This window comes from Anguilla rostrata, chromosome 3 (assembly GCF_018555375.3).
Source record: "Anguilla rostrata isolate EN2019 chromosome 3, ASM1855537v3, whole genome shotgun sequence".
Lineage (NCBI taxonomy): Eukaryota > Metazoa > Chordata > Actinopteri > Anguilliformes > Anguillidae > Anguilla > Anguilla rostrata.
Window position 1 is genome coordinate 59529952 of NC_057935.1, and position 25583 is coordinate 59555534.

At 37.8% G+C, this 25583-nt stretch overlaps 3 protein-coding genes across 3 annotated transcripts in view; 1 reads left to right on the forward strand and 2 right to left on the reverse strand.

Moving 5' to 3' along the window:
- hdlbpb (high density lipoprotein binding protein b) overlaps positions 1–25583 on the reverse strand; it is a 118169-nt gene that overhangs the window by 41077 nt on the left and 51509 nt on the right. The gene's annotated exons all lie outside the window — the stretch shown is intronic.
- Positions 3037–9015, forward strand: shbg (sex hormone-binding globulin). The gene is made up of 9 exons (XM_064328841.1): positions 3037–3053; positions 3141–3338; positions 4545–4642; positions 4887–5076; positions 5676–5837; positions 6187–6346; positions 7320–7462; positions 7956–8148; positions 8407–9015. Exons 2-9 carry the CDS (start codon positions 3246–3248, stop codon positions 8535–8537), a joined length of 1170 nt encoding a protein of 389 aa, XP_064184911.1. The 5' UTR covers positions 3037–3053; positions 3141–3245; the 3' UTR covers positions 8538–9015.
- grk1b (G protein-coupled receptor kinase 1 b) lies at positions 11646–24653 on the reverse strand. Its single transcript, XM_064328840.1, has 8 exons — positions 24412–24653; positions 20544–21256; positions 17687–17814; positions 16747–16904; positions 16081–16164; positions 15568–15692; positions 13980–14181; positions 11646–13332 (listed from the first exon to the last, which is right to left on the reverse strand). Exons 2-8 carry the CDS (start codon positions 21240–21242, stop codon positions 13040–13042), a joined length of 1689 nt encoding a protein of 562 aa, XP_064184910.1. The 5' UTR covers positions 21243–21256; positions 24412–24653; the 3' UTR covers positions 11646–13039.

A 25583-nucleotide genomic window follows, 5' to 3' on the forward strand; every position in this document is an offset into this window, starting at 1 on the left:
TAGAGTGCATAAATCTGGGAGGTATTTCACGAAGCAAGATTACTGCGCAAGAGAACTGTGCTACTCGAAGTATCTCTTTTTACTTCAGTCCGTGTTCAGATTTGGGAGAGATCTGGGCTTTATTCAGTTCAGCTATCCAGCTAACTCAGTAATCCCGCTTGGTAAAACAGATTCACAAAAAAATTCACATTGGTGTAATGTCAGTTACTTACCACTAGATAGAGATATATAAACACAATGTGATCTTAGCTATGTAAAGTATGTTAAGCATCTTAGTGGGACAGATTCACAATTCCCCAAGGCATGCTTTTATACCAGTCTGAGTACATTATGCTGTTGTAACAGGGTGATTGTTGCTGAAGTGGGGTACCAGCATCAGTTTAATTGTTTCAGCAAATTGATAACTTACCTGCACTTGTGTGCTTAGTATTGTACTCCTAAATATGTACTACTACATATATGTGTGCTTAAATACTCATAATGTTTGAGTCAAACTAGCATTTTGAAGGGGTCACAGATGGAATTTTCAGCTAAAGTTGAATTTGTTCTTTTCTTAATACTTTGTTGTGTTGCAAATATAGTAATGAGCTTTTTTCTGTGTTACAAGACTAGTGTTACCAGGAGACCGTTATTTTTGTGTCTGCTCCTGTTGAACTGAAAGTCCACAGCCATAATCCAGTAGTATGATACTAGCCAGTAAGCCTGTAACGTTAGTATCCAGCAAGGCAAATAACATTATTAGGAAAGCTGTGAAATTTTATGTTCTTGTAATTTTGTTAATTTACAAATTTGTTTTTAAATAATTTCTTTGTGGAGAAGGTTTAAGTGTGATCTTGACCGATTTACAACATAGCTGGAAAATTGTACTTTTGAGTGGCAAAAAGAATTGTAAAAACATATCTACAATGTTGCTAAGCACCACAACTTATGCGTCACATTCTTACTGCAAAATTGTGAAAACTTCAATAAGGTTTTGTGATCGCTAACAGTTAACATCTGGCAACATCCCCCATCAATTCAATGAGGCTGTCCACTAAGAGGTTCATCCTGAAATGTGCAAGGCTAGCCAATTGCTTATTCTTCAACTGCCAGCTGGGCTGCTACTATCCTCGCTGGGTGATGCTACAGAAAATTATTCATAATAATTCATTCAACCCAATGTAATTATTCACAACTCTATGCTGTAGCCAGCATATGCGGCCTGGGTTCAATCTGTGCCATAGGACACACCACTGCACTAGCTGGATACACAATGGAGAAATGGGAGCCTGTAGATTCCCTTCCTGACTTTAAGCAGGTGCTCTTATCCAGTGACTTACAATGTAAACACAAGTACAAAGATCAGTGATCGAAGAGCAGTAATTCCCTAGAAGGCAAGTGCAAGAAATTCAGACATGACTGAAGTCAACTACCCAACTGAACCTTAGACTAAGTTATACAAACAAAAGTAAAATTATTCAAATGAGCATTTAACTACATTAAACGAATGACAGGAAAAAAAACAAATTTTTTGAAAAACAAAATATTATACCTGGTGTCAGTGCTAGAGAGGATTGGGCCTTTAGAGCCTGTTGGGTAGGCTTAAGCAGAGTTTTTGTAGCTAGCTACTGCAATGGCGTATGTGAAAAAGCTCAAGTACAGCTAGGCAAAACATCAAGCTGAGAGGGCTCATTCAAAGAACCAGAATCGATTTTGGAATTGCTTTTCCTCGATGGCGTCAGTTAAAATCACACAGGGGATGAAAAGCAATGCAGAGTTGGCATGTTTTCAGTTGGACCTATAAGTACCATTTACTCTATCCTGCTAGTTACATTTTGTAGCTAGTTGCCTGAAATCGTGTACTTGGGGTGATTGTGAACACAGCAAAGCTAAAAAAGTAAACAAACCTGCATATCTCTGGATTGTGGGAAGAAATCGAAGCAAAAACCCATGAGGGGGTAGAAGATGCAAACTCCACACAGAGATGCCCCGCCCAGGATTCAAACCGGGGTCCTTCTGGGTGTGAGGCAACAGTGCTGTCTACACTGAGTTCTTCCCTGAGGCTAATTTGTTCAGAAGACCCATGCTCTCTGGTCAGTTATCAAATTGCTGCTATGAGAAGATGAGAACAGCACATAAGTACATGAAATCAAATGGGTCACTATGTATTATGACATAATCCTGAAGAACAAATTTAAAAATAAAAAAAGTTATTTTTTAGTGATAGATTAGTGATAGATATTTATGAAAAGCTACAATTTCTTTTGGAAATGGATACTAACATTTCATTAAACAAACAGGAAAGGTGCCAGCCCGAAGAAATAAAGAACACGCCCACGCTCTGAACACATACAGTCAAAGCTAACACAGAGCAAGTCAAGGTTTCTCCGTAACTGGCCAGCAGAAGTCAGCTATTTTGTAAAGGGCACTGACCCAGCAAACACAGATTTAGCCGTTTATCCTATCCCTAGAAAGTTGGAGGACCGGTGGAGTGGGGAAACCTGCTTCGTTCTCCTTTATATTCAGGGGCTGGTAAGGGTCCTAAACTGGCAACATTCAAAGTTCTGCTTCCTGCTTGTACTAAAATACCTCATCCAGATGTTATTCAAAATACCAAATAACAATTATCAGAGTACATGAGTAATGTTTTTGGATATATCATATTCCAAAACCTAAAATTATTTAAAACTAATTTCTTGGTATGGTGATCTCATTGCCATTTTGAAGTTCGTAAATTTCAACTGCAATGGCTCAGTAATTTGGTAAGTTTGCAAATGACATAATTATTGCTCAGTTTGTTGCATGATGTTCAGAATAATAGTAAAGAAACAAACAGGAAATTCATTCAATTACAAATATGATGTCAGTACATAAGAAAGACACAGTGCATTATAATAAAACAAAAAGGCCAGTTCCTGAACCAAACACAGTCATGACTACTGATCTTTGCTCAGGCACCTCCCCTAATCTCTCTCTCTCTCTCTCTCTCTCTCTCTCTCTTACACACACATGCACACACACTCACAAACTAATTCAGGAACAAATATACAATACCCATGATCGATAATTCTGGTGTAGGTAGAGCAGAACTGTGATTTCAACATGTTTACTCTCTTACCTTTCTTGGCAAACATGCAGCAGTGACAATCATTTGTTCACAGGGTCAAAGACAGGACCGGCTTATTCATGCATTTGCAGAGAGACCGCGGAGAAGAGGGTTGCCATAGTTTGTCGGACACCTGCTGAATATCTGAGCGTGCTGAAGAATGGGCCCCTGGGAGGTCATACTGCTACTGCTCTGTATGAGCTCCACTTGCTTGGGACAAGCAGTTGAAGGAAGCGGAAGCAGGGACAGAACAGTAAGTCAGCTTTTATACACCGTGGGCCTGACTCATGACATGAAGTGTTACCCGAACATCTTTTTATACTACCTGATCTCTGCTTTCTTTTCTGAAGAAACAGGGTCAATACTCAGCATGTCGCCAGTGATTTTCTAACTCTCAAATTAGCATTTTTACCAAGTGTTAAAATAAAAATAATGCTATCATATCCTCAACAATCTTATGTGGACCTCTTATGCATTCCATATACAGTAAGATGCGTTTAGGTACAAGTTTAGGTCTTTTAAATCCCACAAATCCTAGTCAGTTGTGACGACTAAGCACATTATTTAAAAAACAGTTGGGTGTATTGGGTGTAACTGTGCTGCTTGAAAAAGAGGTAGGCCTGCCACCACAATGACATTTATAGCACAGTAAGCACATAACACGTCACACACAACATCCCCACAATGTTAAAAATGAGATCAAAGTAGCTACAATGACAATGTTATGAATTTAAAAGGGTTATCAAGATCAGAAATGCACTGATGCAGTTCAGGCTTTGTTCTCAGTCAAGGGGAATGCATTGGACTTTGGGTTCTGACTGCCGCCAACAAAGCACATGCTCAGTTCAATTGTAATTTAGGAATCTGACAGCTACACCCTCAGTTTTCCTGAATCACAAGAATCCCGAATTTTGCGCACAGTTTGACTCAGCTGAAACCACAAATTTTCTTTGAAAAACATTTCTTTGAATTTGATGTATGATATGTCACTTAGGTGGAAATTAAACAAGCACTAAGATACATATTGTCAAAACTAAGGTTTATCATCCTAAACATCACTCTATATTCTAAACATCACTTTATATTAAAGACTATCTTTTGCTATGGGCTCAAACCATGTTTGAACAGTTCTCCAGAGGTAATATCTCTATCTTCTGAAAATGTCATGTCGTGTATGAGAGTGTAAGGGTGTATATGAAATACTGCTTAATAGGACTTTGACTGTGAATATTGAGTGTAAGAGTGGTGTTAGAGTATGTGTGGGAGAGTGAAAGTATTTGTGTGTGCTGTCTATGATGGCCCGTGGCAGTATGTTTTGTGTTTGTGTATGTGTAGTTATATAGTAGTATGTACCATGCATCTGTGTTCTGTATATGATAATGCAGGATGACTATGTAGAAGTGGTGTGAGTCGTGTGCTTTGTTTGTGTAGGTGTGAGAGTGTTTTGTGATTTGTGTAGCGACTGATATCAGGAAGGGGGTCCATCAATCTTGGCCAACGATGGGGTTCCAAATCACCCTTGATGAACACCAGTGCAAACCTGACAGAAATTACCAGGTCAGTAAATCTTATGTCATCATATTATTATCATATGTCAACGACCATATTCTTTGACATGTAATGACATTAAATAATTGCTATACATATACTATGTATGCATATCATTCCAGTTCTGTGGCATTTGAAAGTAGCATTTTAGATTTAGATATCAACAGATATAAAGCAAAACATTGAAAATGTCATGAACTGTTATGCTAAAAGTGGTAAACACACCAGCTTTCTTTCCATTTGTCTTCTGCAGCATTAAGTCCTCATTTGAGTTCAGAACACTAGACCCTGAGGGAGTGGTGTTTTATGGAGACACGAAAGGGGGCGCAGACTGGTTTGTGCTTGGACTGAGGGGGGGTGTGCCTGAGATGCAAGTCGGAAAAGCAAATACACTGACCAGTGTGGCAGGTGGCCCCAAGCTCAATGATGGAAAGTGGCACAAGGTAGCAGGCCTGACCGCACAATGCAGGCAGTGGGGTGCATCCAGTTGTTGACTGATCTGACAGATCTCCATTCGCATTGTGGGCTCTGTCATTTTCTCTGTGATACACAATGTACCACTTTGTGCCATAAACTAGTAAAACCTCCACAGGACCAGTTATACACTGGGGATCTCAATTTGTTTACCTGAAATGCCATCCCTCATGCAAATATCGCTTCCCTCTTCTGAACCCAGTCTTTGTGTTTTTTCTTTTTTTTCTTGTTTAACTTATTTTGTGTAAATGGGTCCTGTATCCCTGTCACAACGACAGAGTATACTAGATTCCCTGGAGAAAAAATGACATTGGCTGATTGTATAGGATCCTGCAGTAAACATTTAAACATGTGCATTCTGGCATATCTCCTTGACCATTTCAGGGCTTATACACAAAGCAATAACAGAAAACACCTCAGCAACATTATAAAAACTGCATGAGGATATTACGTGTCAATTAGGGATAGGTTCATCTTAAATTGTGTGTGATACTTCTCATATAGTATAATTCTTGTCTAATACTCAAAACGAATATTAATATCTGTTCCGCCTCACACTCTCCACCAGGTGGAACTTCGCAGCGAGGGTGTCTTTGTGGTGTTGGAAGTAGACGGCACAGCTGCATTGGTGCTGGGACTGCACACCAATCCAGAAGATTATAACTTGGAAGGAAAAATGCGTCTCTCACTTGGTGGAATCCTTGTCAGAGAGCTGGAGCTTTTAAATCCGGTCTGACTGTGTTTCTTTGATTCTTTAAATCATCTTTACGTTACTTGCATATTTGTTTTTTGTTTTTTTTACATACCCAGAGTTAATACATCCTACAGATTCTTCAACTCATTAATACTTACTTTTTAAAGGAGCAAGTCTAATGGTAGAACCAGTTCACAGGCCTAGAGTTAAATGCTTGACATATTGTTCCACAAGTATGATGACTGTGCATGTGTCTCATTATCTTCAATTCATTCTCTATAATGCACCTCAGAACATTTCATGGCCTTAGATTTAACACTTCATGGTAGTATGGCCCAAAGCTATCTATTACCCTATACCTCTGTCTTTCTCTCTATATGCCCAGCTTCGGACAGAGATGGATGGCTGTGTGCGAGCAGGTAACTGGCTGAACCTCAGCACCCCCTGGGAGATAGACGTTAATGAGGAGCTCCGTCCCTGCTTCGATGAGATCCAAAAAGGCAGCTACTTCCCTGGGACCGGCCTGGCTCTGTTTAACTCCTCAGGTGAGAGATGATAAGATAACAGGCCTTGAATGATAGGCGCCCTCTTCAGTTCTTCACCACAAGAGCGCGAATAGCTCTAGTTTTTACTTGTCTGCTGTATGATGGGAAATATGTTGGTTCCTGTACTCCACAACATCTGTTATGGATCTGGTTTTGTCGGTATTTTGTCTTGCATTATTAAACCTTTTTATCCACATTAGCAAACAAATTTATTCATACATGCGGTAAACTTTGAAAAAAAGCATTCATTCATTAACTAGAAAGGGCCTCTGCTCAAATAAATGAAAATGTTAAATTGGCCTCCTGTTAAAGCTGCACATGATTGAAAATTCCCCCCTTTGGGAAGTAGTTTGGGGGAAAAAAAGTTTGGTATTTTTTCATGGAGCTGGAAAATTGATTGCTAGAAATTGTGACAGGAAGATATAAAAAGTCCAAAATTAGCAGATGTTGCCCTTTTAATTGAATTCCTGATTCACCATTCTGATAGTATGTTATGGGTAAATTGACATGTATCTTCTTACTGATAGGTGAAACCTATTTAATTTACCATATTGCCATAAATAATACAACAGAACAGCAGGGTCAGCATCATGTGACTTTCTTATGGCAGCATCTTTTTTCATCCTACATTTTCTTAAGTTCATGAATACATTTGAGATCTGCTGTATTGCAGCACTGCACTGTATCCACTCTATGTTGTAGCAAGCATATTGTTCCTTCTCTGATACTACAACATGTTTGAACAAACAATATACACATATATATATATATATATACCTGGTATTATACAATATTTGACTTGCCAATCATTAAGCTTCTGCTATGAGGTCGGAAGCACAAGAAAATGGTGAGGTGAGGAGTTAGTAGTGTTAGTGTGAAGTAGAATAGGCATGAAACAGCAGATGTATATGAAAGTTTGTAGAACAGATGGGAATAAAGGGGAATACGTTCCTGAAGGTCCTGTGAATTGCAGACTTTCCAGCAAAGCAAATGGATGAGGGTGGAGCTGAGGTGAAGATCCAGGGACACTCCTCGGAGTGGAATGGAACTGTTCTGAGCCTCACGGGCTCCCAGGACAAGCCAGTGCTCACCATCACTGCCAAGGCGCAAACGGCGGTATAAACATACATGCACACACTCGCACAAATGCACATACTCTCATATGCAGGCATGTACACAGCTTATCCTTTTGCTACATAGACTTGTAGGAGGGACACATTATTCATGGTAAAAAAAATCCCCCCAACTCCCGAATCCTTAAATCCGCCTCAACTGTATTGGATTCCAGTTCCATTTTTCCTATTCTATCCCCTCAGTCTTCTCCGCCCTCTATTTTGCTTTCTCTATCACTAACAATTGCTTTAACTGATCTTACAGGTTAAATAATTCTACACTATGAAACATATTTAAAATGTACTGGCACTATTAAATGTCTAAGAATATATTGTCACATACATCACATTCATAAATAATGATCCTTTGTAAGCCATGCACTTACATCTTTCAAATAAACTATCTTTAGTAGTTCCAATGAAAGTGATTTTTTTTAACCTTTTTTCCCTAACTCCAAATTCACTGTCTTTTTCATGTGTGTTCACATGTGTTATAGGAGCTTATAGTGACATTTGGCACACAAACTGCAACTCTGAAGTTAGGTCCACATAGTCTGGCCCTGAAATTATCAGGCCATGCAGTCCAAGTGGAGCTTGGCCAGCAGCAGCTATCAAAGCTGGTGGACGTTACACATGACTGGGTGACAATGTGGAACAAAGGGATGGTCCTGGCTTTCGGGGGAGTACCAGGTAGGTTGGTGAAATGGCAGAATGGAACACCACACTACGTTCATAATAAACCCTGGAAAATTTAAAATCTAGTATCTTTTGTCATTTCTCTCAAAACAATTTTTTTCTCTCTTGATTCTGTTCCACAAAAATAAGAAGTACCTATGCAAAAAATGTTACCATTGGCATTACCTAGTTATATTTTGATAAGCAAAAGATCAAAGATTTGAATGAATGCAGACTTCAGCCTAATACTTTGTGCGGTCTTCCTTTTGACAGGCGATAGCGATTCCCAATGGCTGGAGGGCTGCCTGTCACTGATCCAAGTTCAAGGACAGGATGTGGATCTGGACTGGGCCTTGCAGAAGCACAGCTTTATCTCCTCCCACAGTTGCCCTTTCTCACCTTAAGCAATGGGATATCCAATGGGTATACTGCGTGGATCCATGTTTTGAACCTCTTTTTCCTTGCCCCCTTCACCTCAGCTTATTGATACACCATCTTTCCTGACCCTTGACCCATCATTCCATATTCATCATCAAACTGGATCCTACCCCAAAACGTATCTTATGCTAACCTCCTTGCTCTGGTTCTCAACTACCCATGACACTCATAAGTCCTCTGTCTTCCTAACCTCCCACTTACTTTTTATCCCTATTCTCCTACTTTTTTCTCACTTCATTGTGTTTCCAAATTCTTTCCCTACACCTACAATGACCCATATTTTCCCTACAAGCATATTGTGCTGTCCTTTCCAAATGGCTTTCATCTGCTAGAACACTATGTAAGATTATTGTTATTTTTATTTTGACAACAACCAGTTGGATTAACCATAAAAATGTGAGGGAATGGTTTCTTATTCCCTTATTAAAAAACTTTAAAAATCCACCCAAAGCCTGCTTGAAATTAATGAAATATTACAGTGCTACATTATAGCATAATTAATAAGGAAAATAAATGTACAATTATCGATAGGGTAATTTGAATTGAATAGATCTTATGCAAAAAAATATTCAAATAGATATTAGAATATTTTACAGCATTTAATTACAACATTGTGCTCAATTTAAGACTTGGAATGCAATTGCATTTATTATGCAAATGTATATTGCATCCTGAAATAAAGATATTGTCTGTGTAAAGGTTAAATAATGTAATTGTATGGACTGTATCTTACACAAGTTTATTCCTTTATCATGTTTTTTTCAAAGTGAATGGAGATAGATCAGAGAGGCTGTTTGTATGTAAGGCTATGAAATAATTTGATAAGATGAAGCTCAAGATGTATTTAGAGTATTTTGAAAATATATAAAAACCGCTATCGTGAGACAATTACATCATGCTACATAGGCTAAGATGCAAATAACAAAATACTTTGATGCATGCATTTTAAATACGTATTTCAAATGAATATAACTGAAATATTGTCCATCGCTGCTTGTCAGACACAACACAACCTGTTAAGTGAGTCCATGTTGAAGTAAATGCAAATATCTGGCCACCAGGGGGCAAAAAGAACTTGGCGTACTGTAATTTCACATTTTTTATTTGTTTTTATTTTTATTTTTTGATGGTTGTTCATTTTTAAGTCAAATCATTTATTCTATAGCAGAGATTTCTCACAGTACCTGTTGAATTTTAATTTTAAAACATACATGTCTTAACACATTATAGAACACAATTTTCTTGTTAATGCATAGACGCCATAAACCATTTAATAACTTACAACTTTAGTCACCCATTGTTGTTCCATCCATTAATCGTTCTATTTCAGTGAAATGTGTTACCAAAATAATACTTAAAAAGCAAGGACCCTGTCACTCTCAATCCAGCAATGGTTGGCTGAATAATCAAATAAATAACTTCAATATGATGTAGCCATTTATGTGTAATCTATTGTAACTAGGGGTCTTTTACAGACATCCAGACCACTTAACTGAGAACTACATAATTACATAAAAATGAATCATTGCCAATTATAAGATTTCACAATAAAGTTAGTAAACAGTCATAATCCCTTTATTTTGTGACTGACATACACTTTACTTAAGCCAGTCATTGCTCTCCCAAAAAGAAAATATCGCAGAAAATGGGGATCCCAAATTTGGTTAAAAGTAAAAATAGGGTATGTAGATTGCTTCCTAAAAATGGGTACCCTTGAAGTTAGAGAGAAATCACACACCGAGCAACTCTTACCAAATATATTTAACTCTTAATTTAACTGTAATACATTGCAGTATGTTCGATATTACAGTAAGGCTAAATTGCTTTATAATACAATGTACATTGTACCATAAATGATGCTCAAGCAATGCAAATATATAAGGCTTGCCAAGATAAGAAGGACTTGGGTTACTTGGTAGGCATGCTTATCCAGTGAGGCACATCTGTGGAGGCATAATGTCACTTTACACGCAGCATGGGAGTTAATGGATGAAAACTACATTATGTTTATTGTACAAATATGACACAATAACAACCATACAATTACACAGTTGCTCAAAATATTTTATTCAGAATGTTTATGTTGTCATACATCTCATATATATACATCATCACTAAGCTTACAATACTTTGTTTTTGATATACAATAGATCATCATTCTGAAAAGACCTTAGCCTATAGCCATAGCTACCTACCAAATTTGCCTCTAAATATTTAAACATAAATTAATTGTTTGTGTATATATTTAAACAAATACATACCTTAATTGCCCTCTTTAATATTTTTAATATTGAATATTTTTATACCTCATTTGCATTTTGTAGTTTAATAAATACATTTATTTGTAATTTATTTGTAATGTATATAATAATAACTGATGGCAGGGGCTTTCTTGTTCTGTAAATGAGTACAATTTATTTGAATTGAATTACATTTTATTCCAATCTTTAATCTTTTTTTCCAGTTCAAATTCATAGAGGCTTGTTTAATAAAAATTCAATTATCTAACACAGTTACTGCTGGTCAGGGCCCCTGAGGCCCCTAACATGCATTGGGCAGAGGCAGGAATACATTCTAGACAGGTCACCAATCCATCGCAGGGCACACACAACATTCACTTACACGCTCATTCCTTCAAGGAATGTACTGTCGAATTAGCGTAACCTTTATGTCGTCTTTGGACTGTGGGAGGAAGCCAGGGCACCCAGAGGAAACTCATGTGGACATGGGGAGAACATACAAGCTCCACACGGGGGTGGGCCATGGCCGAGATTCGATTCCAGGATCTACTTGCTGCGAGCTGACAGTATGACACTGCAACACTGTGCTGTACCCCCCTCCCCCCCATTCTGTTTCCATTATGTAAATAATGCAAAGACCCGTATGTGTATCTAAAATATATACATGTGTGATAATCATTACAGATAACAGATCACCATTCGAAAGTATGATTTTGTCAGAAACCTTCCAGCCATAACTTTGCTTTAACATTGAACATAGTTTCATCAATGAAAGCATAGCATTGTAAATGTTTTACTGAAATGAATGAACATGATCATGTGACTCAAGTTGGATTAAATTAACGATTCCATTATTTATTGAATAAAGCCTAAATTACAATAGTTTTACTTAATTATATAATTCTGTCACATACACAAGAACCAATAGCATATACCTTGCAAATTCAGTCCTATGCAATCTGTACTATAACTACAGACAATGTATTCTAACAATAGAGCCTGCCATTGCACAAAACTATTTCAGAAACTCTAAATGGAGTGTCATCTTTCTGCAAATAAAATATGTATTCATTATTTAACATAATTTGCAACCAAATAAACAAAAACCGGAAATCCAACATATATTGTCTTCAAATTTGCAAATGCATTAACCTAATAGACTTTCATTTAGGAGGTATTTGCTAATTTGCCTAATTTATTATTATATTTTTGTCAATACTTATGATAGAAAACTTTCCTTTCAGAAAGTGAACACTGTCTGACAAGCATTTCAAATTGCATCTCAGATTTCAGTACGCTTCACTCCTGTTTCATAACTAATTAAACAATGTCCTTTCCATGAATCCATTAATGCCACATTAGGCTTCAAAAGAACGAATAGGTTTTATCTGCTGATATTTACCATTATTGTTCTCTCTGGAAACCATGGCTTCACTTCGTAATCATTTGACCCTCTAAAGTACAAATCATTAGACTAAAAGTACAAAGAAGGTCCTAAATACTTGAAATCACTGCATTTTTAAAACTGTTTTACATGACATGAAACTTGCTTTACCTTTACATGTATCCACATATCTTGGTTTTTCTATGTACTTCACTCCTCTAGACACAGCTTTTTTAATGTTACAGCAAGACACCACATCTCAACCACAGCTCACCCTTCCCATCATTGCATAGGTTGTGTTTTGTTTGCCATGTCATGGTGTCATTGTGGCCAGCACAGTCACATTCGGGTCAACATATGGCATGGTATGTCTGTAACAGTCTATAATGGTCTGTTGTCTGTAAAACGATACTGGCCAGGATTCATCTGTCCTTATCTTTGATTAAAAATTAAAAGTAAGACTTTTAGGACAATCCCAATTAAATAGCAACCAATATGAAGAAGCTTGTAGCCATGCATTGTGCACATTTGTTATACCTCTTTGAAAAATAAAATTTACAAGAATACAGAAGATTTCAACCTAAGGTTTTTGGAAAATTAACTCAGAATAAATCGCATGTGGAAAACTTCAGGAGTCAGTTAACTTATGTACATTGTATTTTGTGAACTATTTTACAGCTGTTGCATGTTTTTTTACAGTTACAAAGGTACTTCACACAGATTTGAGGTGATATAAGGTGTATGATGTGGTCCATAAATATTATGATAGAAAATTTCCATTTTAATTTTGATCCACTGACTTCAGTTGGTCAAACCTTTATCATCTTCCCTCTCCCATCCCCCCTCAAAGCAGCACACAAGCCCCACCCTTGGCCTCAACAGGTGGTACAAAGTTGGGGTCAAGGTCATTTGGCAGCTTTCCATTCCCCGGCCAGAGGTTGAGTTCACCAAACACACCGGTCTCGATCATCTCCTCCTGCCATGGGATGGGAATGTTTCCTGAGGAAAATTCATTGTAGAACTCCGTATCCTTGTTGTCCAGAACCACACCTTTGATAGTACTGAAGGCGCCCACGTCATCAATATTCTTGGCATACACCATTTTTGGATCAGGAACAAAGGGTGGTGTCAGCATGCCTGCGAGGAAAGTTATCAAAAAAGATTTTAAAAAGTGCGTAAAAATGTCTAGATTCTTTCATCAAGAGGGTAGGTGTTAGCAAATTGAGTTTTAATTTTAACATCTATGATTAAAGAGAAGTTAAATGTCAATGATGAAAAGTTTACTGAGGTTTATTTATTAAGCTCAGAAAATATTTTTGATGGTTTTTAAAAAAACAGCCTTTATTATCGTGGCATGGTCATATTAAACCTTTAAAAACAAACTCTGATGCGTTTCAGCATCAAGCTTTCGTCAGGGACTCCCTGACCGAAGCTTGATGTTGAAATGCATCAGAGTTTGTTTTTAAAGGTTTAATATGACCATGCCACAATAATAAAGGCATTTTAAATGTTAAAAAAGAGAGTGCCTTGGAGTTTCTTTTGATTTTGGTATCCTGTTGTGTTTACATTGTGAGGATTTATGTGAATGCCATTTTTGTCATTTTTAAAATAAATTGATTATGTTTTGTTTCAATATTTAAGCAGTTATGCATAGATCAGGTTAAAGTTTATATCATGCAAGCTTTAAAAAGCATAAATATCCTCATCCTCATCCTCATCTTTACTGTAGTGTGCTTTACAAAAGTAACAACAGTGTTTAATGAGGCAACAGTAGTTCTCCCCACCTGCTTCTAGCCGGCCCCAGTTGAGGTTTTTGAAGAAGGGGTGGTTCTTCAGCTCATCACAGGTATCGTTTTTGAACCCAAGTCGTTTCGTGGGATCTTTCTCCAGCAGGCCTTCACACAAAGACTTGCAATCCTTGCTGAAGCTATCTGAGTAGGAGGCCGGGTCATTCAGGATCCGCCGGGTCACCTCAGTGTTTTCCACCTAGATCAGACCATAGTAAACATGGCAGCATGACAATGTCACAATAACCGAATGCAGTGGGCAGTTTAACACTAGAAAGGCCGCTTTTTAAAAACTTTCTATTGCCGCCAAACCTGACGCCGAGCAGCATCAGGCTTGTCCAGCATTACAGCATCAATATCTGCACCCACAACAATCTAATTTGATAAAGATTACAAAACCATATTTTGCAAAAGTTTTTTCTTGATATAAAGGACATTTGTATTTCTAAATTATAGCCATTTTGTTATATAGGCTAAGGGAAAAATGCATCAAAGTGTGTTACAGGCACACTGACAAAAGCGCTAAATTGTGAAAAACAAGACAAAACACAAAATGGAAAAGGTAGTTAAAGAAATACAAAATGTAATATTAAAAAAAAGTAATTTCTTCAGTCATAACAAATTCAACACACTTCTGTTGTCTCCTGCTCCTGCTATTTGGAGTGCACTTTTACACATTATATACACCTTCTCTCCTCTGCTCATCAATTACACAGAGAATGTACAGCTTTGGTGGTTTGTGTGCACACACAAATCAGTTACATTTCAATCAGTTGTCATATAGCCTATTCAGTGTATTTGAAGTCTCTTTTTGGTGAAAAACATTATAAACCTATAATTTCTATAACTACAACACTCGCATTTATTCGTCCCCACCCTAAAGTCTTTATCAACTCCATCACAGGATTGCAATGAATGCATTTTGTGTGATTATATGTGCAAAATTTGTTTCAATAGCACTTGATAGAGAAATTTGAATCAAAGCACCAGTCATTCGGTTGCTGAATAGCGTGGCAGAGGAGAGAGTGACACATTCGCGTCAACACCTGCTACCTATAGTCTGACGGGGGATTTTTGTGAAATGGCACAAACTGCCTGTATTTCTTTACTCAGTCAACAGTGCTGTTATTTTAAAACACAATATTTAGAAAAAGTCATGGAAAGAGGAGGATGCTGCATTAACAGTATTGGAGCAATTTTAATTTTGAAGCCTAAATGTCGAAGGAGAGTTGCACCTGTTTCTCAGCACTCCTTTGTCTTAGAGAGCGTCACCCTTCATGAGTGAATCTTTACTTCCCTCATTTCCCTTAATGTCTTTTTCCTATATTGTGACCTTACATAATGCAGAAATTTTGGGTGTTGGGGCATATTTGTCACTGGTGTTTTTTCATGGTGCAATTGGGATTGAATTATTCAATGAGCGCAGTTGTTACAATGTATCCTGTATGAGAAAGAGAAGACATGCGTTCATGTTGTACGTGTATGTGATGTATGCCAATGTGTATGTCAGTGTGATGAAGGCATATTTTACCAAAGCATTGGGTAAATAAATGCATCAAGGAGGAACCTGCGTGTGCAAATATACCTTTTCACCACGAATCCTAAAGGGTCCTTTGGCAGCAATCATTTCATACAGTGTCACTCCCAGGGTGAAGTAATCCACGGTGTAGTCATACTCTTTGCTTTGCAGAAGTTCTGGAGCCATGAATCCTGAGAGAGAGAGAGCCAACAGCACATCAGAAAACTCCTTAAAAATGTATCATTGTCCTACTGTATATTCAAGCTCACTGGCTGACAGCTAGTAACAAAATTATGGAGTTATAAATCAATGAAGAATCCCCATGATTCATTCATATATAAAGAACACCATTTTTGGCAGGTGTCACAGGTGAGCTGTACCCAGCTCTTGTTAAATCAGATGTTTTACATTCCAAATGACATTGATTGCCAACAATTCAACTAACTGAGGTGAAGATTTGATTTTTAAAGAGATATTTTCAATCAATGAAATGTTGAAATAGCCTTCTATGCTTCTAGTGGAATGGTTAAGTGTTTTTTTGAATATGGATTGATTAGTCGATATATGTATTTTACTGACCTGGTGTTCCGGCATAGCCTTTTGTTTTGTCTTTACCGGGTTTCAGCTCCACAGCCAGACCCAAATCTGACAGCCTCACATGCCCTGTTACAGAATACATGGCAGTAAAACTAGAGTGAAAACAGGTGAAGAGGGACAGTAATGTTTCTTCAGATGGAAGAATCTACCAGAGAATACGCTAAAAAAAAAAGGATCACATCCGGTCTATGGTCACATCTGAGACACTGGGACACAGAGGCAAGAGGAAAAGATGAAGGAATTATGTGAGACCAAATTTGGCTAGGTTCAGCATCAATCTTGGGTCTTTACATCTGGATATCAGACTAGGCATTGCAATAAAGGTTAGGTATAGTGATTAGAGCCTTTTAACATGTAAATGTATTTTTTCACCTACCAGGAAGGTATCTCTAAATTCAGCTGAAAATTGGGGGGACTCAACACAAAAAGCTGTTTCTGTAAAATGGTAAAACATCTGCACATGTAAATACCACAAAATAAAAGCTAATTGTCTGTAGTTTTGTCTCCTTTATTTATCATTTGATCTCAAATCCAAATGCCTCAAGTCTTTAGGAAAAATAACTAATTTCAGCCCACTGCTACCATACATTTGGAGGGCACTGTATTAGAGGTTGAATCAACAAAACAGGAGATAGACGATGGTGGGACCTGCATCATCCAGTAGCACATTCTCTGGCTTCAAGTCCCTGTAGACGATCCTGTGCTGATGAAGGTGCTCTAGACCACAGATGATCTGGGCTGTGTAAAAGCATGCTCTTGGCTCCTTGAACCCAGGGTTCTTCTCATCTACGTTGTACATGTGATACCTACACATAGAATAAAATGCATTTTTTTTCTCCGGTCATCCTTTCTAGTTTCATTTCATGCACAGTGCCTTTGTATTTTATTTTTCCTGGTATGAAGCAAACAATCAATCAAATTTATTGGTCATGTTTTACAAAAAATCTGCCACTGTACACTTTACAGTATATCTCTGGCCCAACCCATACTATAGCCAAAGGCAATGATAAGGAAAAGCTCCCTGGATGGTATGTACTGTAGGAAGAAACCCTAGGAGGAAACCAGACTCAATAGGTGGAGACCACATTCCTCTGGCTAGAACCTGATAGCAAATGCAGCAGGGAGTGAAACACTCCAGCAGGCTGAACTGGGTCTTTCATTGCACACTGCTGAATAATAACTTTATCCTGCTGTATGCTAGCTGTCGACTTCACTGCCTGCACACAGATTAGCCATCAGGATGATCCCTTAGACTGATTAGCAAAGAGATTAGAACAAGGCCACTGGAAAGGCCAGGGTGTGTGTGTTTGTGTGTGTGTGTTTGAAAATTTGAAAATGCAAGAAAGTGAGTCCATGTTTGCAGCTAAATTCACTCTACCAACATGCTTCCTCTTCCTCCTCACCTGATCCTCGTCACAGATCCTAGCTGCATTCCAATCACTCTCTTTGTAACACACACACACACACACACACAAACACATGCACACTATTGTCCCATGCAACACTGATTTCAGATCGCTTTATGTCTTGCAATGTACTCCCCACAGGGAAATGATCTTTGACCATGGCTATGGTCGTGAGTGTGCACCTGAGGTCTCCTCCATTCATGATGGTCATGACCAGGCAGAGGTCATTTTTGGTCTGGAAGGCATATGCCAGTGTCACAATGAAGCGGCTGTGCACCTTCGCCAAGATTCTCTTCTCAATTATCGCACCCTGAAAGACACGGTAAGCATAAATGTAGACAGATCCAATTCATTCTAATACAAATACATCCTGCCAGTTCAGGAGCAAGGTGCTATTCATTGTTAAAATCAATTGTATTCTCTCAACTGTCGAAAATGTAAAGAAAGTTCATTTATGTTCTCTCCCTTATTTTTGTTCTGAAGGTTAATGAACATAACATTTTATCATTTGTAACCATATAATATTTTCCACCACCAAATATCAATCAGATCATTACTAGTAGCACAGAATTAGATAGGTATTGATTTCTTGATTATTATAATTCTATACAGTTCCAGTGAAAATAATTGGACTAGACCACATTACCAGTTTGAAATAAACTGTACACCTTGCTTAAGATAGACTTAAAGATAGTGTACAATATCTGACACAGCTTTGCCTTTTGGCCATTGCATGGGGTTTCAGTCATGACTAACTTGGAATAAAGCCAGCTTACTGACAACTGACATGCGTGATTTTACCTTTTCTTTTAGTTGATTTAAGAAACCACTTTATCCTGATTTAAATGAATGAGACAGCATATTCCAAATTCTTATTTTTAGTGTAGATAACATATTTTTATTTTTATTTAATTATAGATTTTTTAAAAACAAAATACAAAGCCTAATCAAAACTAAGGAAAATAATTATTTGTTATGTCAGCATCTGCTGGATGTTGAATAATAATTATAATAATATTATCATAATCATAATGAGGTTAAGCACATCTATGAATTCCGTGATATTACATTTCTGGCATTTGTCAGACGTTCTCATCCAGGGTGACTTACAACAAGAAGACAAGTTCATAAATCGGGGTTAAGAGCAACAGTAACCCTAGAGGTGGGAGGTAAATAGGCTACTCACAAATGTGAAAACCGAGGATCAACTGTAAACTAGTTAAGCCTGTTAAGCAAAATACATGTGTTATATTATGATTCATTGCTTTTAATTTTGTTATTGATGACCTTTTTGATGGCTGCAAAATTATATTTGCGGCAAACATCTGTTACTGCTGGTATTTGACAGGGGTCTGCCTAGTTCTTACAAAATTGCATATGGAACTATTTAGTAGGTCATCCTAACGTTTCTCAAAAGTTGACCAACAAAAACATAAATAATAATAATTTAAATCATTGAAGCTGCACAGCGGTATTCATGCCAATCATCACCTGTTTTTTCACTTGTTTAGGGTGAAGAATGAAAATTACATTTAAATCAGTATACTGTAACTCAGCACATTCAATTCACATGACATAATACCCCAAACATATTCAGTGCTCACAGTAAAATGTATTTTAAGCATATTATGTGATATGTTACTTGACATTTTGTGGACCTGCTCTCTGGACTGGTTTAGGACAGTGTATGTAAAAGGTTAATCTAGTAACGCTTTGACAAGCAGGAGAACAATTACAAAAGACACTTTTTCTTCTTCTCTGACCTCGCAGCTTTTCTCAGCTGCCCACAAGCCTCTTTGCATTGAGTAAATACAGCCTGCTTAGAGTTTAAACTAATTCTCTGCACTTAAATAACTCACATAATCTCACCTTTCACCTCACCACTTTAATCTCTTTCACTCTTACTCTCTCTCTCTCCTGTTTCTAACTCCGCCCCGCTTGCCCATCAGCATTGCATACTGACAGGACAGAGGATGGTTTCCTTTAGGGTTGTCATATATGTCTTTGCGCACACATAAATATTGATTACTATGGATTTAAATCTGTCCCAGGATTTAGCTGGAAGATGAGCTGTTAATGTAATTACTTATCAAGGAAGGCAAAGTGGCTTGAGTATGCTTCAGTTATTGTTTTGTTGTTCACACTTTTCACTTTCACTACCTTACAATACCAAGCCAGTAACATAAACAATTATACGCTAGCTTGCTTCCCTCTCAACTGAATGTATTGCCTCTGTTCAAATAATTGATAGTGTTCTGAAATCATGTATGCTATGCATGAATGCAGCCGTATTGTAACATTACAGTATCTCTTCATTTTACTTCATAATGTCTATGAAACAGACAGACGTGCACAGTCATTTTCTTTCTCACACACATATACACCAACATAAAGACTAATCTGGGGGTGGAAGAATCAATGAGTGATGGAAGAACAAGGATTACTATTGGGTAGTCTTGACCTGTGTGTGCATGTCTGTGTGTGTCTTCTTGGCTGTCTGACCATACCCAGAAGTAAGCAATAAGCCTCCAGAGATAGCCATGATTTGTGTATATCAATGATTGAACTTATATTAGATTATATAATTAATTAAATTGTACATTGTAATATCAATATTTAGTGAGATAGTCTAATTGAAAAGTTAAATTATAATTTGTTTATTACAAAAATGATCAAAAGCGTTTATTAAATGGACTAGAACAAGGCTAAACCTACTTGCCTGCCCTACCAATGAACACCTTATTTAGATGTTTGATTATTATTTGTCATAATTTACCTCTCCTAATAAAAATGTCAATTAAGCATTTTGAGCTGACAAAAAAGGTCAATAAACATTTTGAACTTCCAGAACCGGAAGAGCCCATGGTAAGACTTGATCATCAGGGATTAAAAAACCACATCAGTCAATAGGACACCAATATCATGAATGGCAAATACGAAAGAGGCTAAACAAAAAATATCATACTAATAAATGGGATTTACAGTGTAAATGCAAAAGAAAGAGCTGAGGTGATGAATGGAGTCCTGTCTCTTCCCTACCTCGTAGCCCTTGCGTTTCTTCAGCCTCTTCTTGTTCAGCTTCTTGTTGGCATACATCTTGCCTGTGGCCTTCATCTGACAGGCATGCACTTCCCCAAAACCTCCTTTGCCAAGCACTCGGAAATCCATGAACCACTCCTCATTTACTGACTGGCCCTCTAGCCATTTAAATTGCACATAGCGCAGGAAGTACATACTTTTCTTGAAGCCAGTGAGGGCACTGGTCTCCAGGTGCTTGAGCAACTGCTTCTCACTCTCCTTGAACAGGTCATTCCGGATGTTTGTGTAGTCCGCCTTGACGCGGGCGATGGCCTTTTCCTCTAGGAATTTGCAGAAGGTCTTGGAGGCAGAATCATAAAACTTGTTGACAATCTTCTGGGCCTTCTGCTTTCGATCCTTCTCGTCCGAGACATTGTAGTCCTCCATGTCCTTCCACAGTTCACAGGAAGGCTTATGGGTGGCCTCGCTTTCCAGGTACTGCTGAAAGAGACGCTTGCCAATAGGCTGTTTAACGCACATGCTGTCGAAGGCTGAGTCTACTGTAGTCTTCATGTTCTCGCACTGCTTGATGTGGGGTAGATACAGCTTGGCACGCATCTTCTTGTCTCGCATGGTGGCTGCTGCGCCGCCATCCACACTTCCACGAGCTGCCACATAGGCCGAGTTGGCCACCACTGTCTCCAAACCACCGATATCCATGATGGAGCTATGACCTGAGAGGGAATGGGAAAAGAAAGAGGAGAAGAGAATCATATCATGTCTGCTTCATTGCCATTTTACCATGCTTCATTCCATTATATTACATTCACATTGCATTACATTAATGCCATGCTAGCCAAGCATTGGGGGGGGGGGGGTGGTCCCTTTTAGCACTCATTAGCTTCTCCCTAGTGTCTACTCCACTGATTGTTATAAGCAGTGTCAAGGCGTTCATTGCCAAGGTAAAACACCAACAACTGATACAAGATCAAGAGAGCCTCACATGATCAAATGACTTATGCACTTCTATAGACTTTTTCCAGAATAGTGAGCCAAATGGCATTCAGGCCAATGGAGAAATCCACAGACTCCAGTATTTAACAAACCAATATTTTTAGTATTTGAAGATGCAACACCAATATTGAACATTACAATGCAATAGATTCACAGAATGAGTTTAGAATGATCTGAGCTATGTATATTAATAGACCATGCTATGTATGACACATTTAATTTCAATCGCTTGGCTTTTAACTTTTCAAATAATCTTTAATCATTAACAGCTGGTTATAGTGACAACTATGCACAAGTTATATGGAAAAATGGAAATGGAAACAAAGTAACTATATTGTGATAAAGGTATTAATGAAAAAAAAGGAATTTCCCGCAGAAAAATTATCCTCTTATGAATATCCTGGTATATTCTAAGTGGTCCCCAGAAAGGTACCATTTTAAATTAAGGAATTGAGCTACTGAAAATCCAATTTTCTGTAATTCCAATCTTAGCCATAGAAAATAATCTATGGATAGACTGTTCATACACACAATGGGCCTGGCATATGCGCCTAAATACTGATTTTCCTAAGTTAGCTTTATTAGAAATCCAGCTCATTAAATATGAATATTTGTTTTTCTGATGTTTGCAAAGTGGCCATACTTGATTACACTCAGTTCACCAGTCATACAAAAATATATTTGCTCATCCTGTTTCAGCAGGCACTTAGTGTTGTAAACTCTGCATCCCATCTCTCTTTTTCTGTGTATCTTTGGGTGATTGACATCTCTGTTTCATTGCATCATTGGCCCTGGACTGCACGCCTGCCACAGAGTTCGACATCCCTGCTATAGACTCCAGCTAATTCATCCATTTCTGGGAAGTGTGCAGAATTTACAGATAAATTACACTCATATCTGACTCATACACTCAGTCTGTCCAAGATGAATTAAAAGTCTAACTTTTTACGTGGAAAGTGTTTGATAGATGAAGTGTAAGACACTGCTTTTCCTGGATTTTATAGCCTGCAATTCCATTGAAATCCATTGTAACACATTCACATTATAATCATTTAACACCCTTATTGACACCCTGAGTGACATACACAGCATCCATTTACTGAAGCAATTCAGAATGAGTACCTTGCTCAACAGTACAAGGAAATTGCCTCACCTGTAAATTGAACCTCTATCCTTGGAGCCACAAGTCCAGTTCTCTAAACATCATTTTACATTGCCACAGTGTGGTCCATGACAGAATTATTTAAATAAAGGCATTACTTAAATTTAATACCCAATTATTATGAATTGAATTGTAGATTCTGTTTTATTTCATTTAGCTGAGCTGGGCAAATCATGTTCTGTTGCTGATGATAGTGACGTAATTCATTTTAATGATTTAATGATTTTTCAGGATTGCTCAACAGATGGATTGAGGTTGCCATATTGGCATCTTGCTACTGAAAGAGTCAGTTTCAGGCCAAAAGAATGAGGCTGCAGAACACTCCTGGGCTTCATTGAGTGTAAACACAATTGTATAGACATACTACACAAGAGCTCTCATTCTTTTATTGAGTCAAAAACAACAATAAAAAGAACCGCCCCCTTCAATCATTATTATCTGATGATTCACACTTTACATGTTGGCCATTATTTATTTAAACATGCATTCAAAAATATTTATCAAACAGAATTAATTAACTATATTTGTGTCTTATAACTCCATAAGTTTTTGCACTGTAATGTAATGCAATGCAAACTTTATCAATTGCTCTCAGAAGTGGTTATTGCCAATGTTGCACTAATGTTTTGTTAATATGAGTCATTGTGCATTTGAAATGCTCTGTGTTAACTTTAATGTCCCTAAGAGCAGTCTTGTATGGGGATAGGGACTCTATGGAAGTCATCTCTGACTTTGGATACCTGTAAAGTTCATTAAAGGATTACATTAAAGGCTCAAACATGCTCTCCTTTTCAAATGCCTTGCCATGTTAGTCTCTGAAAAACATGACAACCTCCATTCGATGCAAAGTATGTACAGTATCAGCACCTTTAGAACATCCTAAGGGCACTCACTGCAATGTGCGTGCTGTAGCTTTAAATTGTGCTTGTGCTTGATTGTTTTTCCAACAAAGCTTATCAGATACAGATCCAACTAGGTACTTTGGTTCTTGATCAATTAAATTGCTGCTGGATCAATATTTAAAGTAATCTCTTGTGGACTAAACTGAGTTTTTAACAACTGTGCAGCAAACTGTTGCAAGTGGTTAAACCAGTATTAAAGAACATCTACAGACCCGGGTAGTCTCGCATTTGGTGACATTGACAGGAGTGCTACAGTACAGTAATTATAGTTTTGATTTTGGAGTTCTAGCATGTGAATGCTTCATTTGTTGTTTAATTATAATGACAGCTTTTACTGTTGCTGATTACAGTTATTTATCCTGTTAGCTAAAGGTCCTACAGCCATACAAATATAAATCAAACATATAGCTAACCTGAAAATAAACCGGTCAAGTTTTGTCTCAAATATATAATGAATGGCTAACTATGTTGTTGAAGGGACAGACTTTTTGAATGCCAATATTTTTCTTCAGTGTAATGGTAGATGGACAGAAATTTAGCCTAACAGAAGGTAACTGGTATGTAAACTAATCATATAATTCAAATATTTAAAAAGTTCAGAAATTAAATCTATGAAAGAAGCTCAGAAAAGCACAGGTTTGTTTTCTAGATGCCACCTGTTCAACACATACAACTTTCACAGAGTATTCCCTATCCTCCCACACCCGCATACAAAGTACATAAAATCAAGTACACAAAATATTTCCAAATTATGCACAAGTTTTACTATAAAACATTGACACATCATTGAATTCAGTGAGGTGGAACTTACTTCGCTCTTTTGTTCAGCAATGGATGCCAGGAGAAATCGTACAAAAACAAAATCCAGTCAAGATTTTTTTGCAGTCCCCTTTTTTTTGTTTTCCCTGTTTTATTTTCCTTTAAATGTATGTAAGTTTGGAATCCACCACATTCTAGTTAACCAGCGTTGCTAGACCAGTCATTCCTTCTTCTCATTCACCCCCTCCCTCCCTTTCTCTCCTCTCCTTCTTTTCTTCCTTCACACAGGGCAGGATGTTCAGAAACAGACAGAATACAGGCTGTGAATCTGAAATCCTGCTCCATAGTTCGTCAGCTTGGGGGGATTACAGTCCCACATCTTAGGGAAGGAGACTTGTCATGCACTATTAGGGTAAGTCTGCTGGAGGGTTGATGGCTGATGAAGAGGCTTTGGAAACTCTGAAGCCCCCAAAGAACAACCCTTCCTTTACCCCCCCACCCACCCACAACCCAGAAGCCCACTCACCTTTCCTTCCTTCTTGGTCCCCCACTCTTCATGATCCTATACTTCAGAATTAGCCAATGGGGATGGGGGCATGGTACCAGAACAATAAATATTTCTTGTGTCATGATAGTCTCAGGGTCTCTACTGCAAAGCCTCCAACTGAGACATTGGGACAACAAAGTATGATAGCCAAAGAGAATTTCCATCACTTGCTGACAAATTTTGTATGCACAAAAGAGCATCTCTTTCCATTTTCTGGTTTCCCTAATAATAAAAAATACATGTAAAAGCAAAGAGTTTGCTAAATTAAATTTCAAACTAAGGGACGACCTCCCAGGTACTGTTTCATTTCACCAGAGACTCTGTGAGTGCAGACCTTAGCATTATTGCAACTAACATACTGTAGGATGCATGCAATGATCAACATATGAAGACAAGTAATGGTCCAACCTCAAAAAAAAAAACTCATTGGTAATTTAACATTGTGTTAGAACGCAAACATTAGCACTTTGTGCAAGATGGCAAACATGAGCTATACATGGTATGGATTCATCCATGGCAATCTTTTGAAATTTATGGATGGCTCCAATTGTAGCAGTGTGGACATGACAGTGTGGACATGAGAGGATCAGTAGAAAACCTTGATGGGTATCAAGTTGGACCTCCAATAATATACACCCAAATTAATTTGATTATTTGTTTATTATTTGATTATTAGC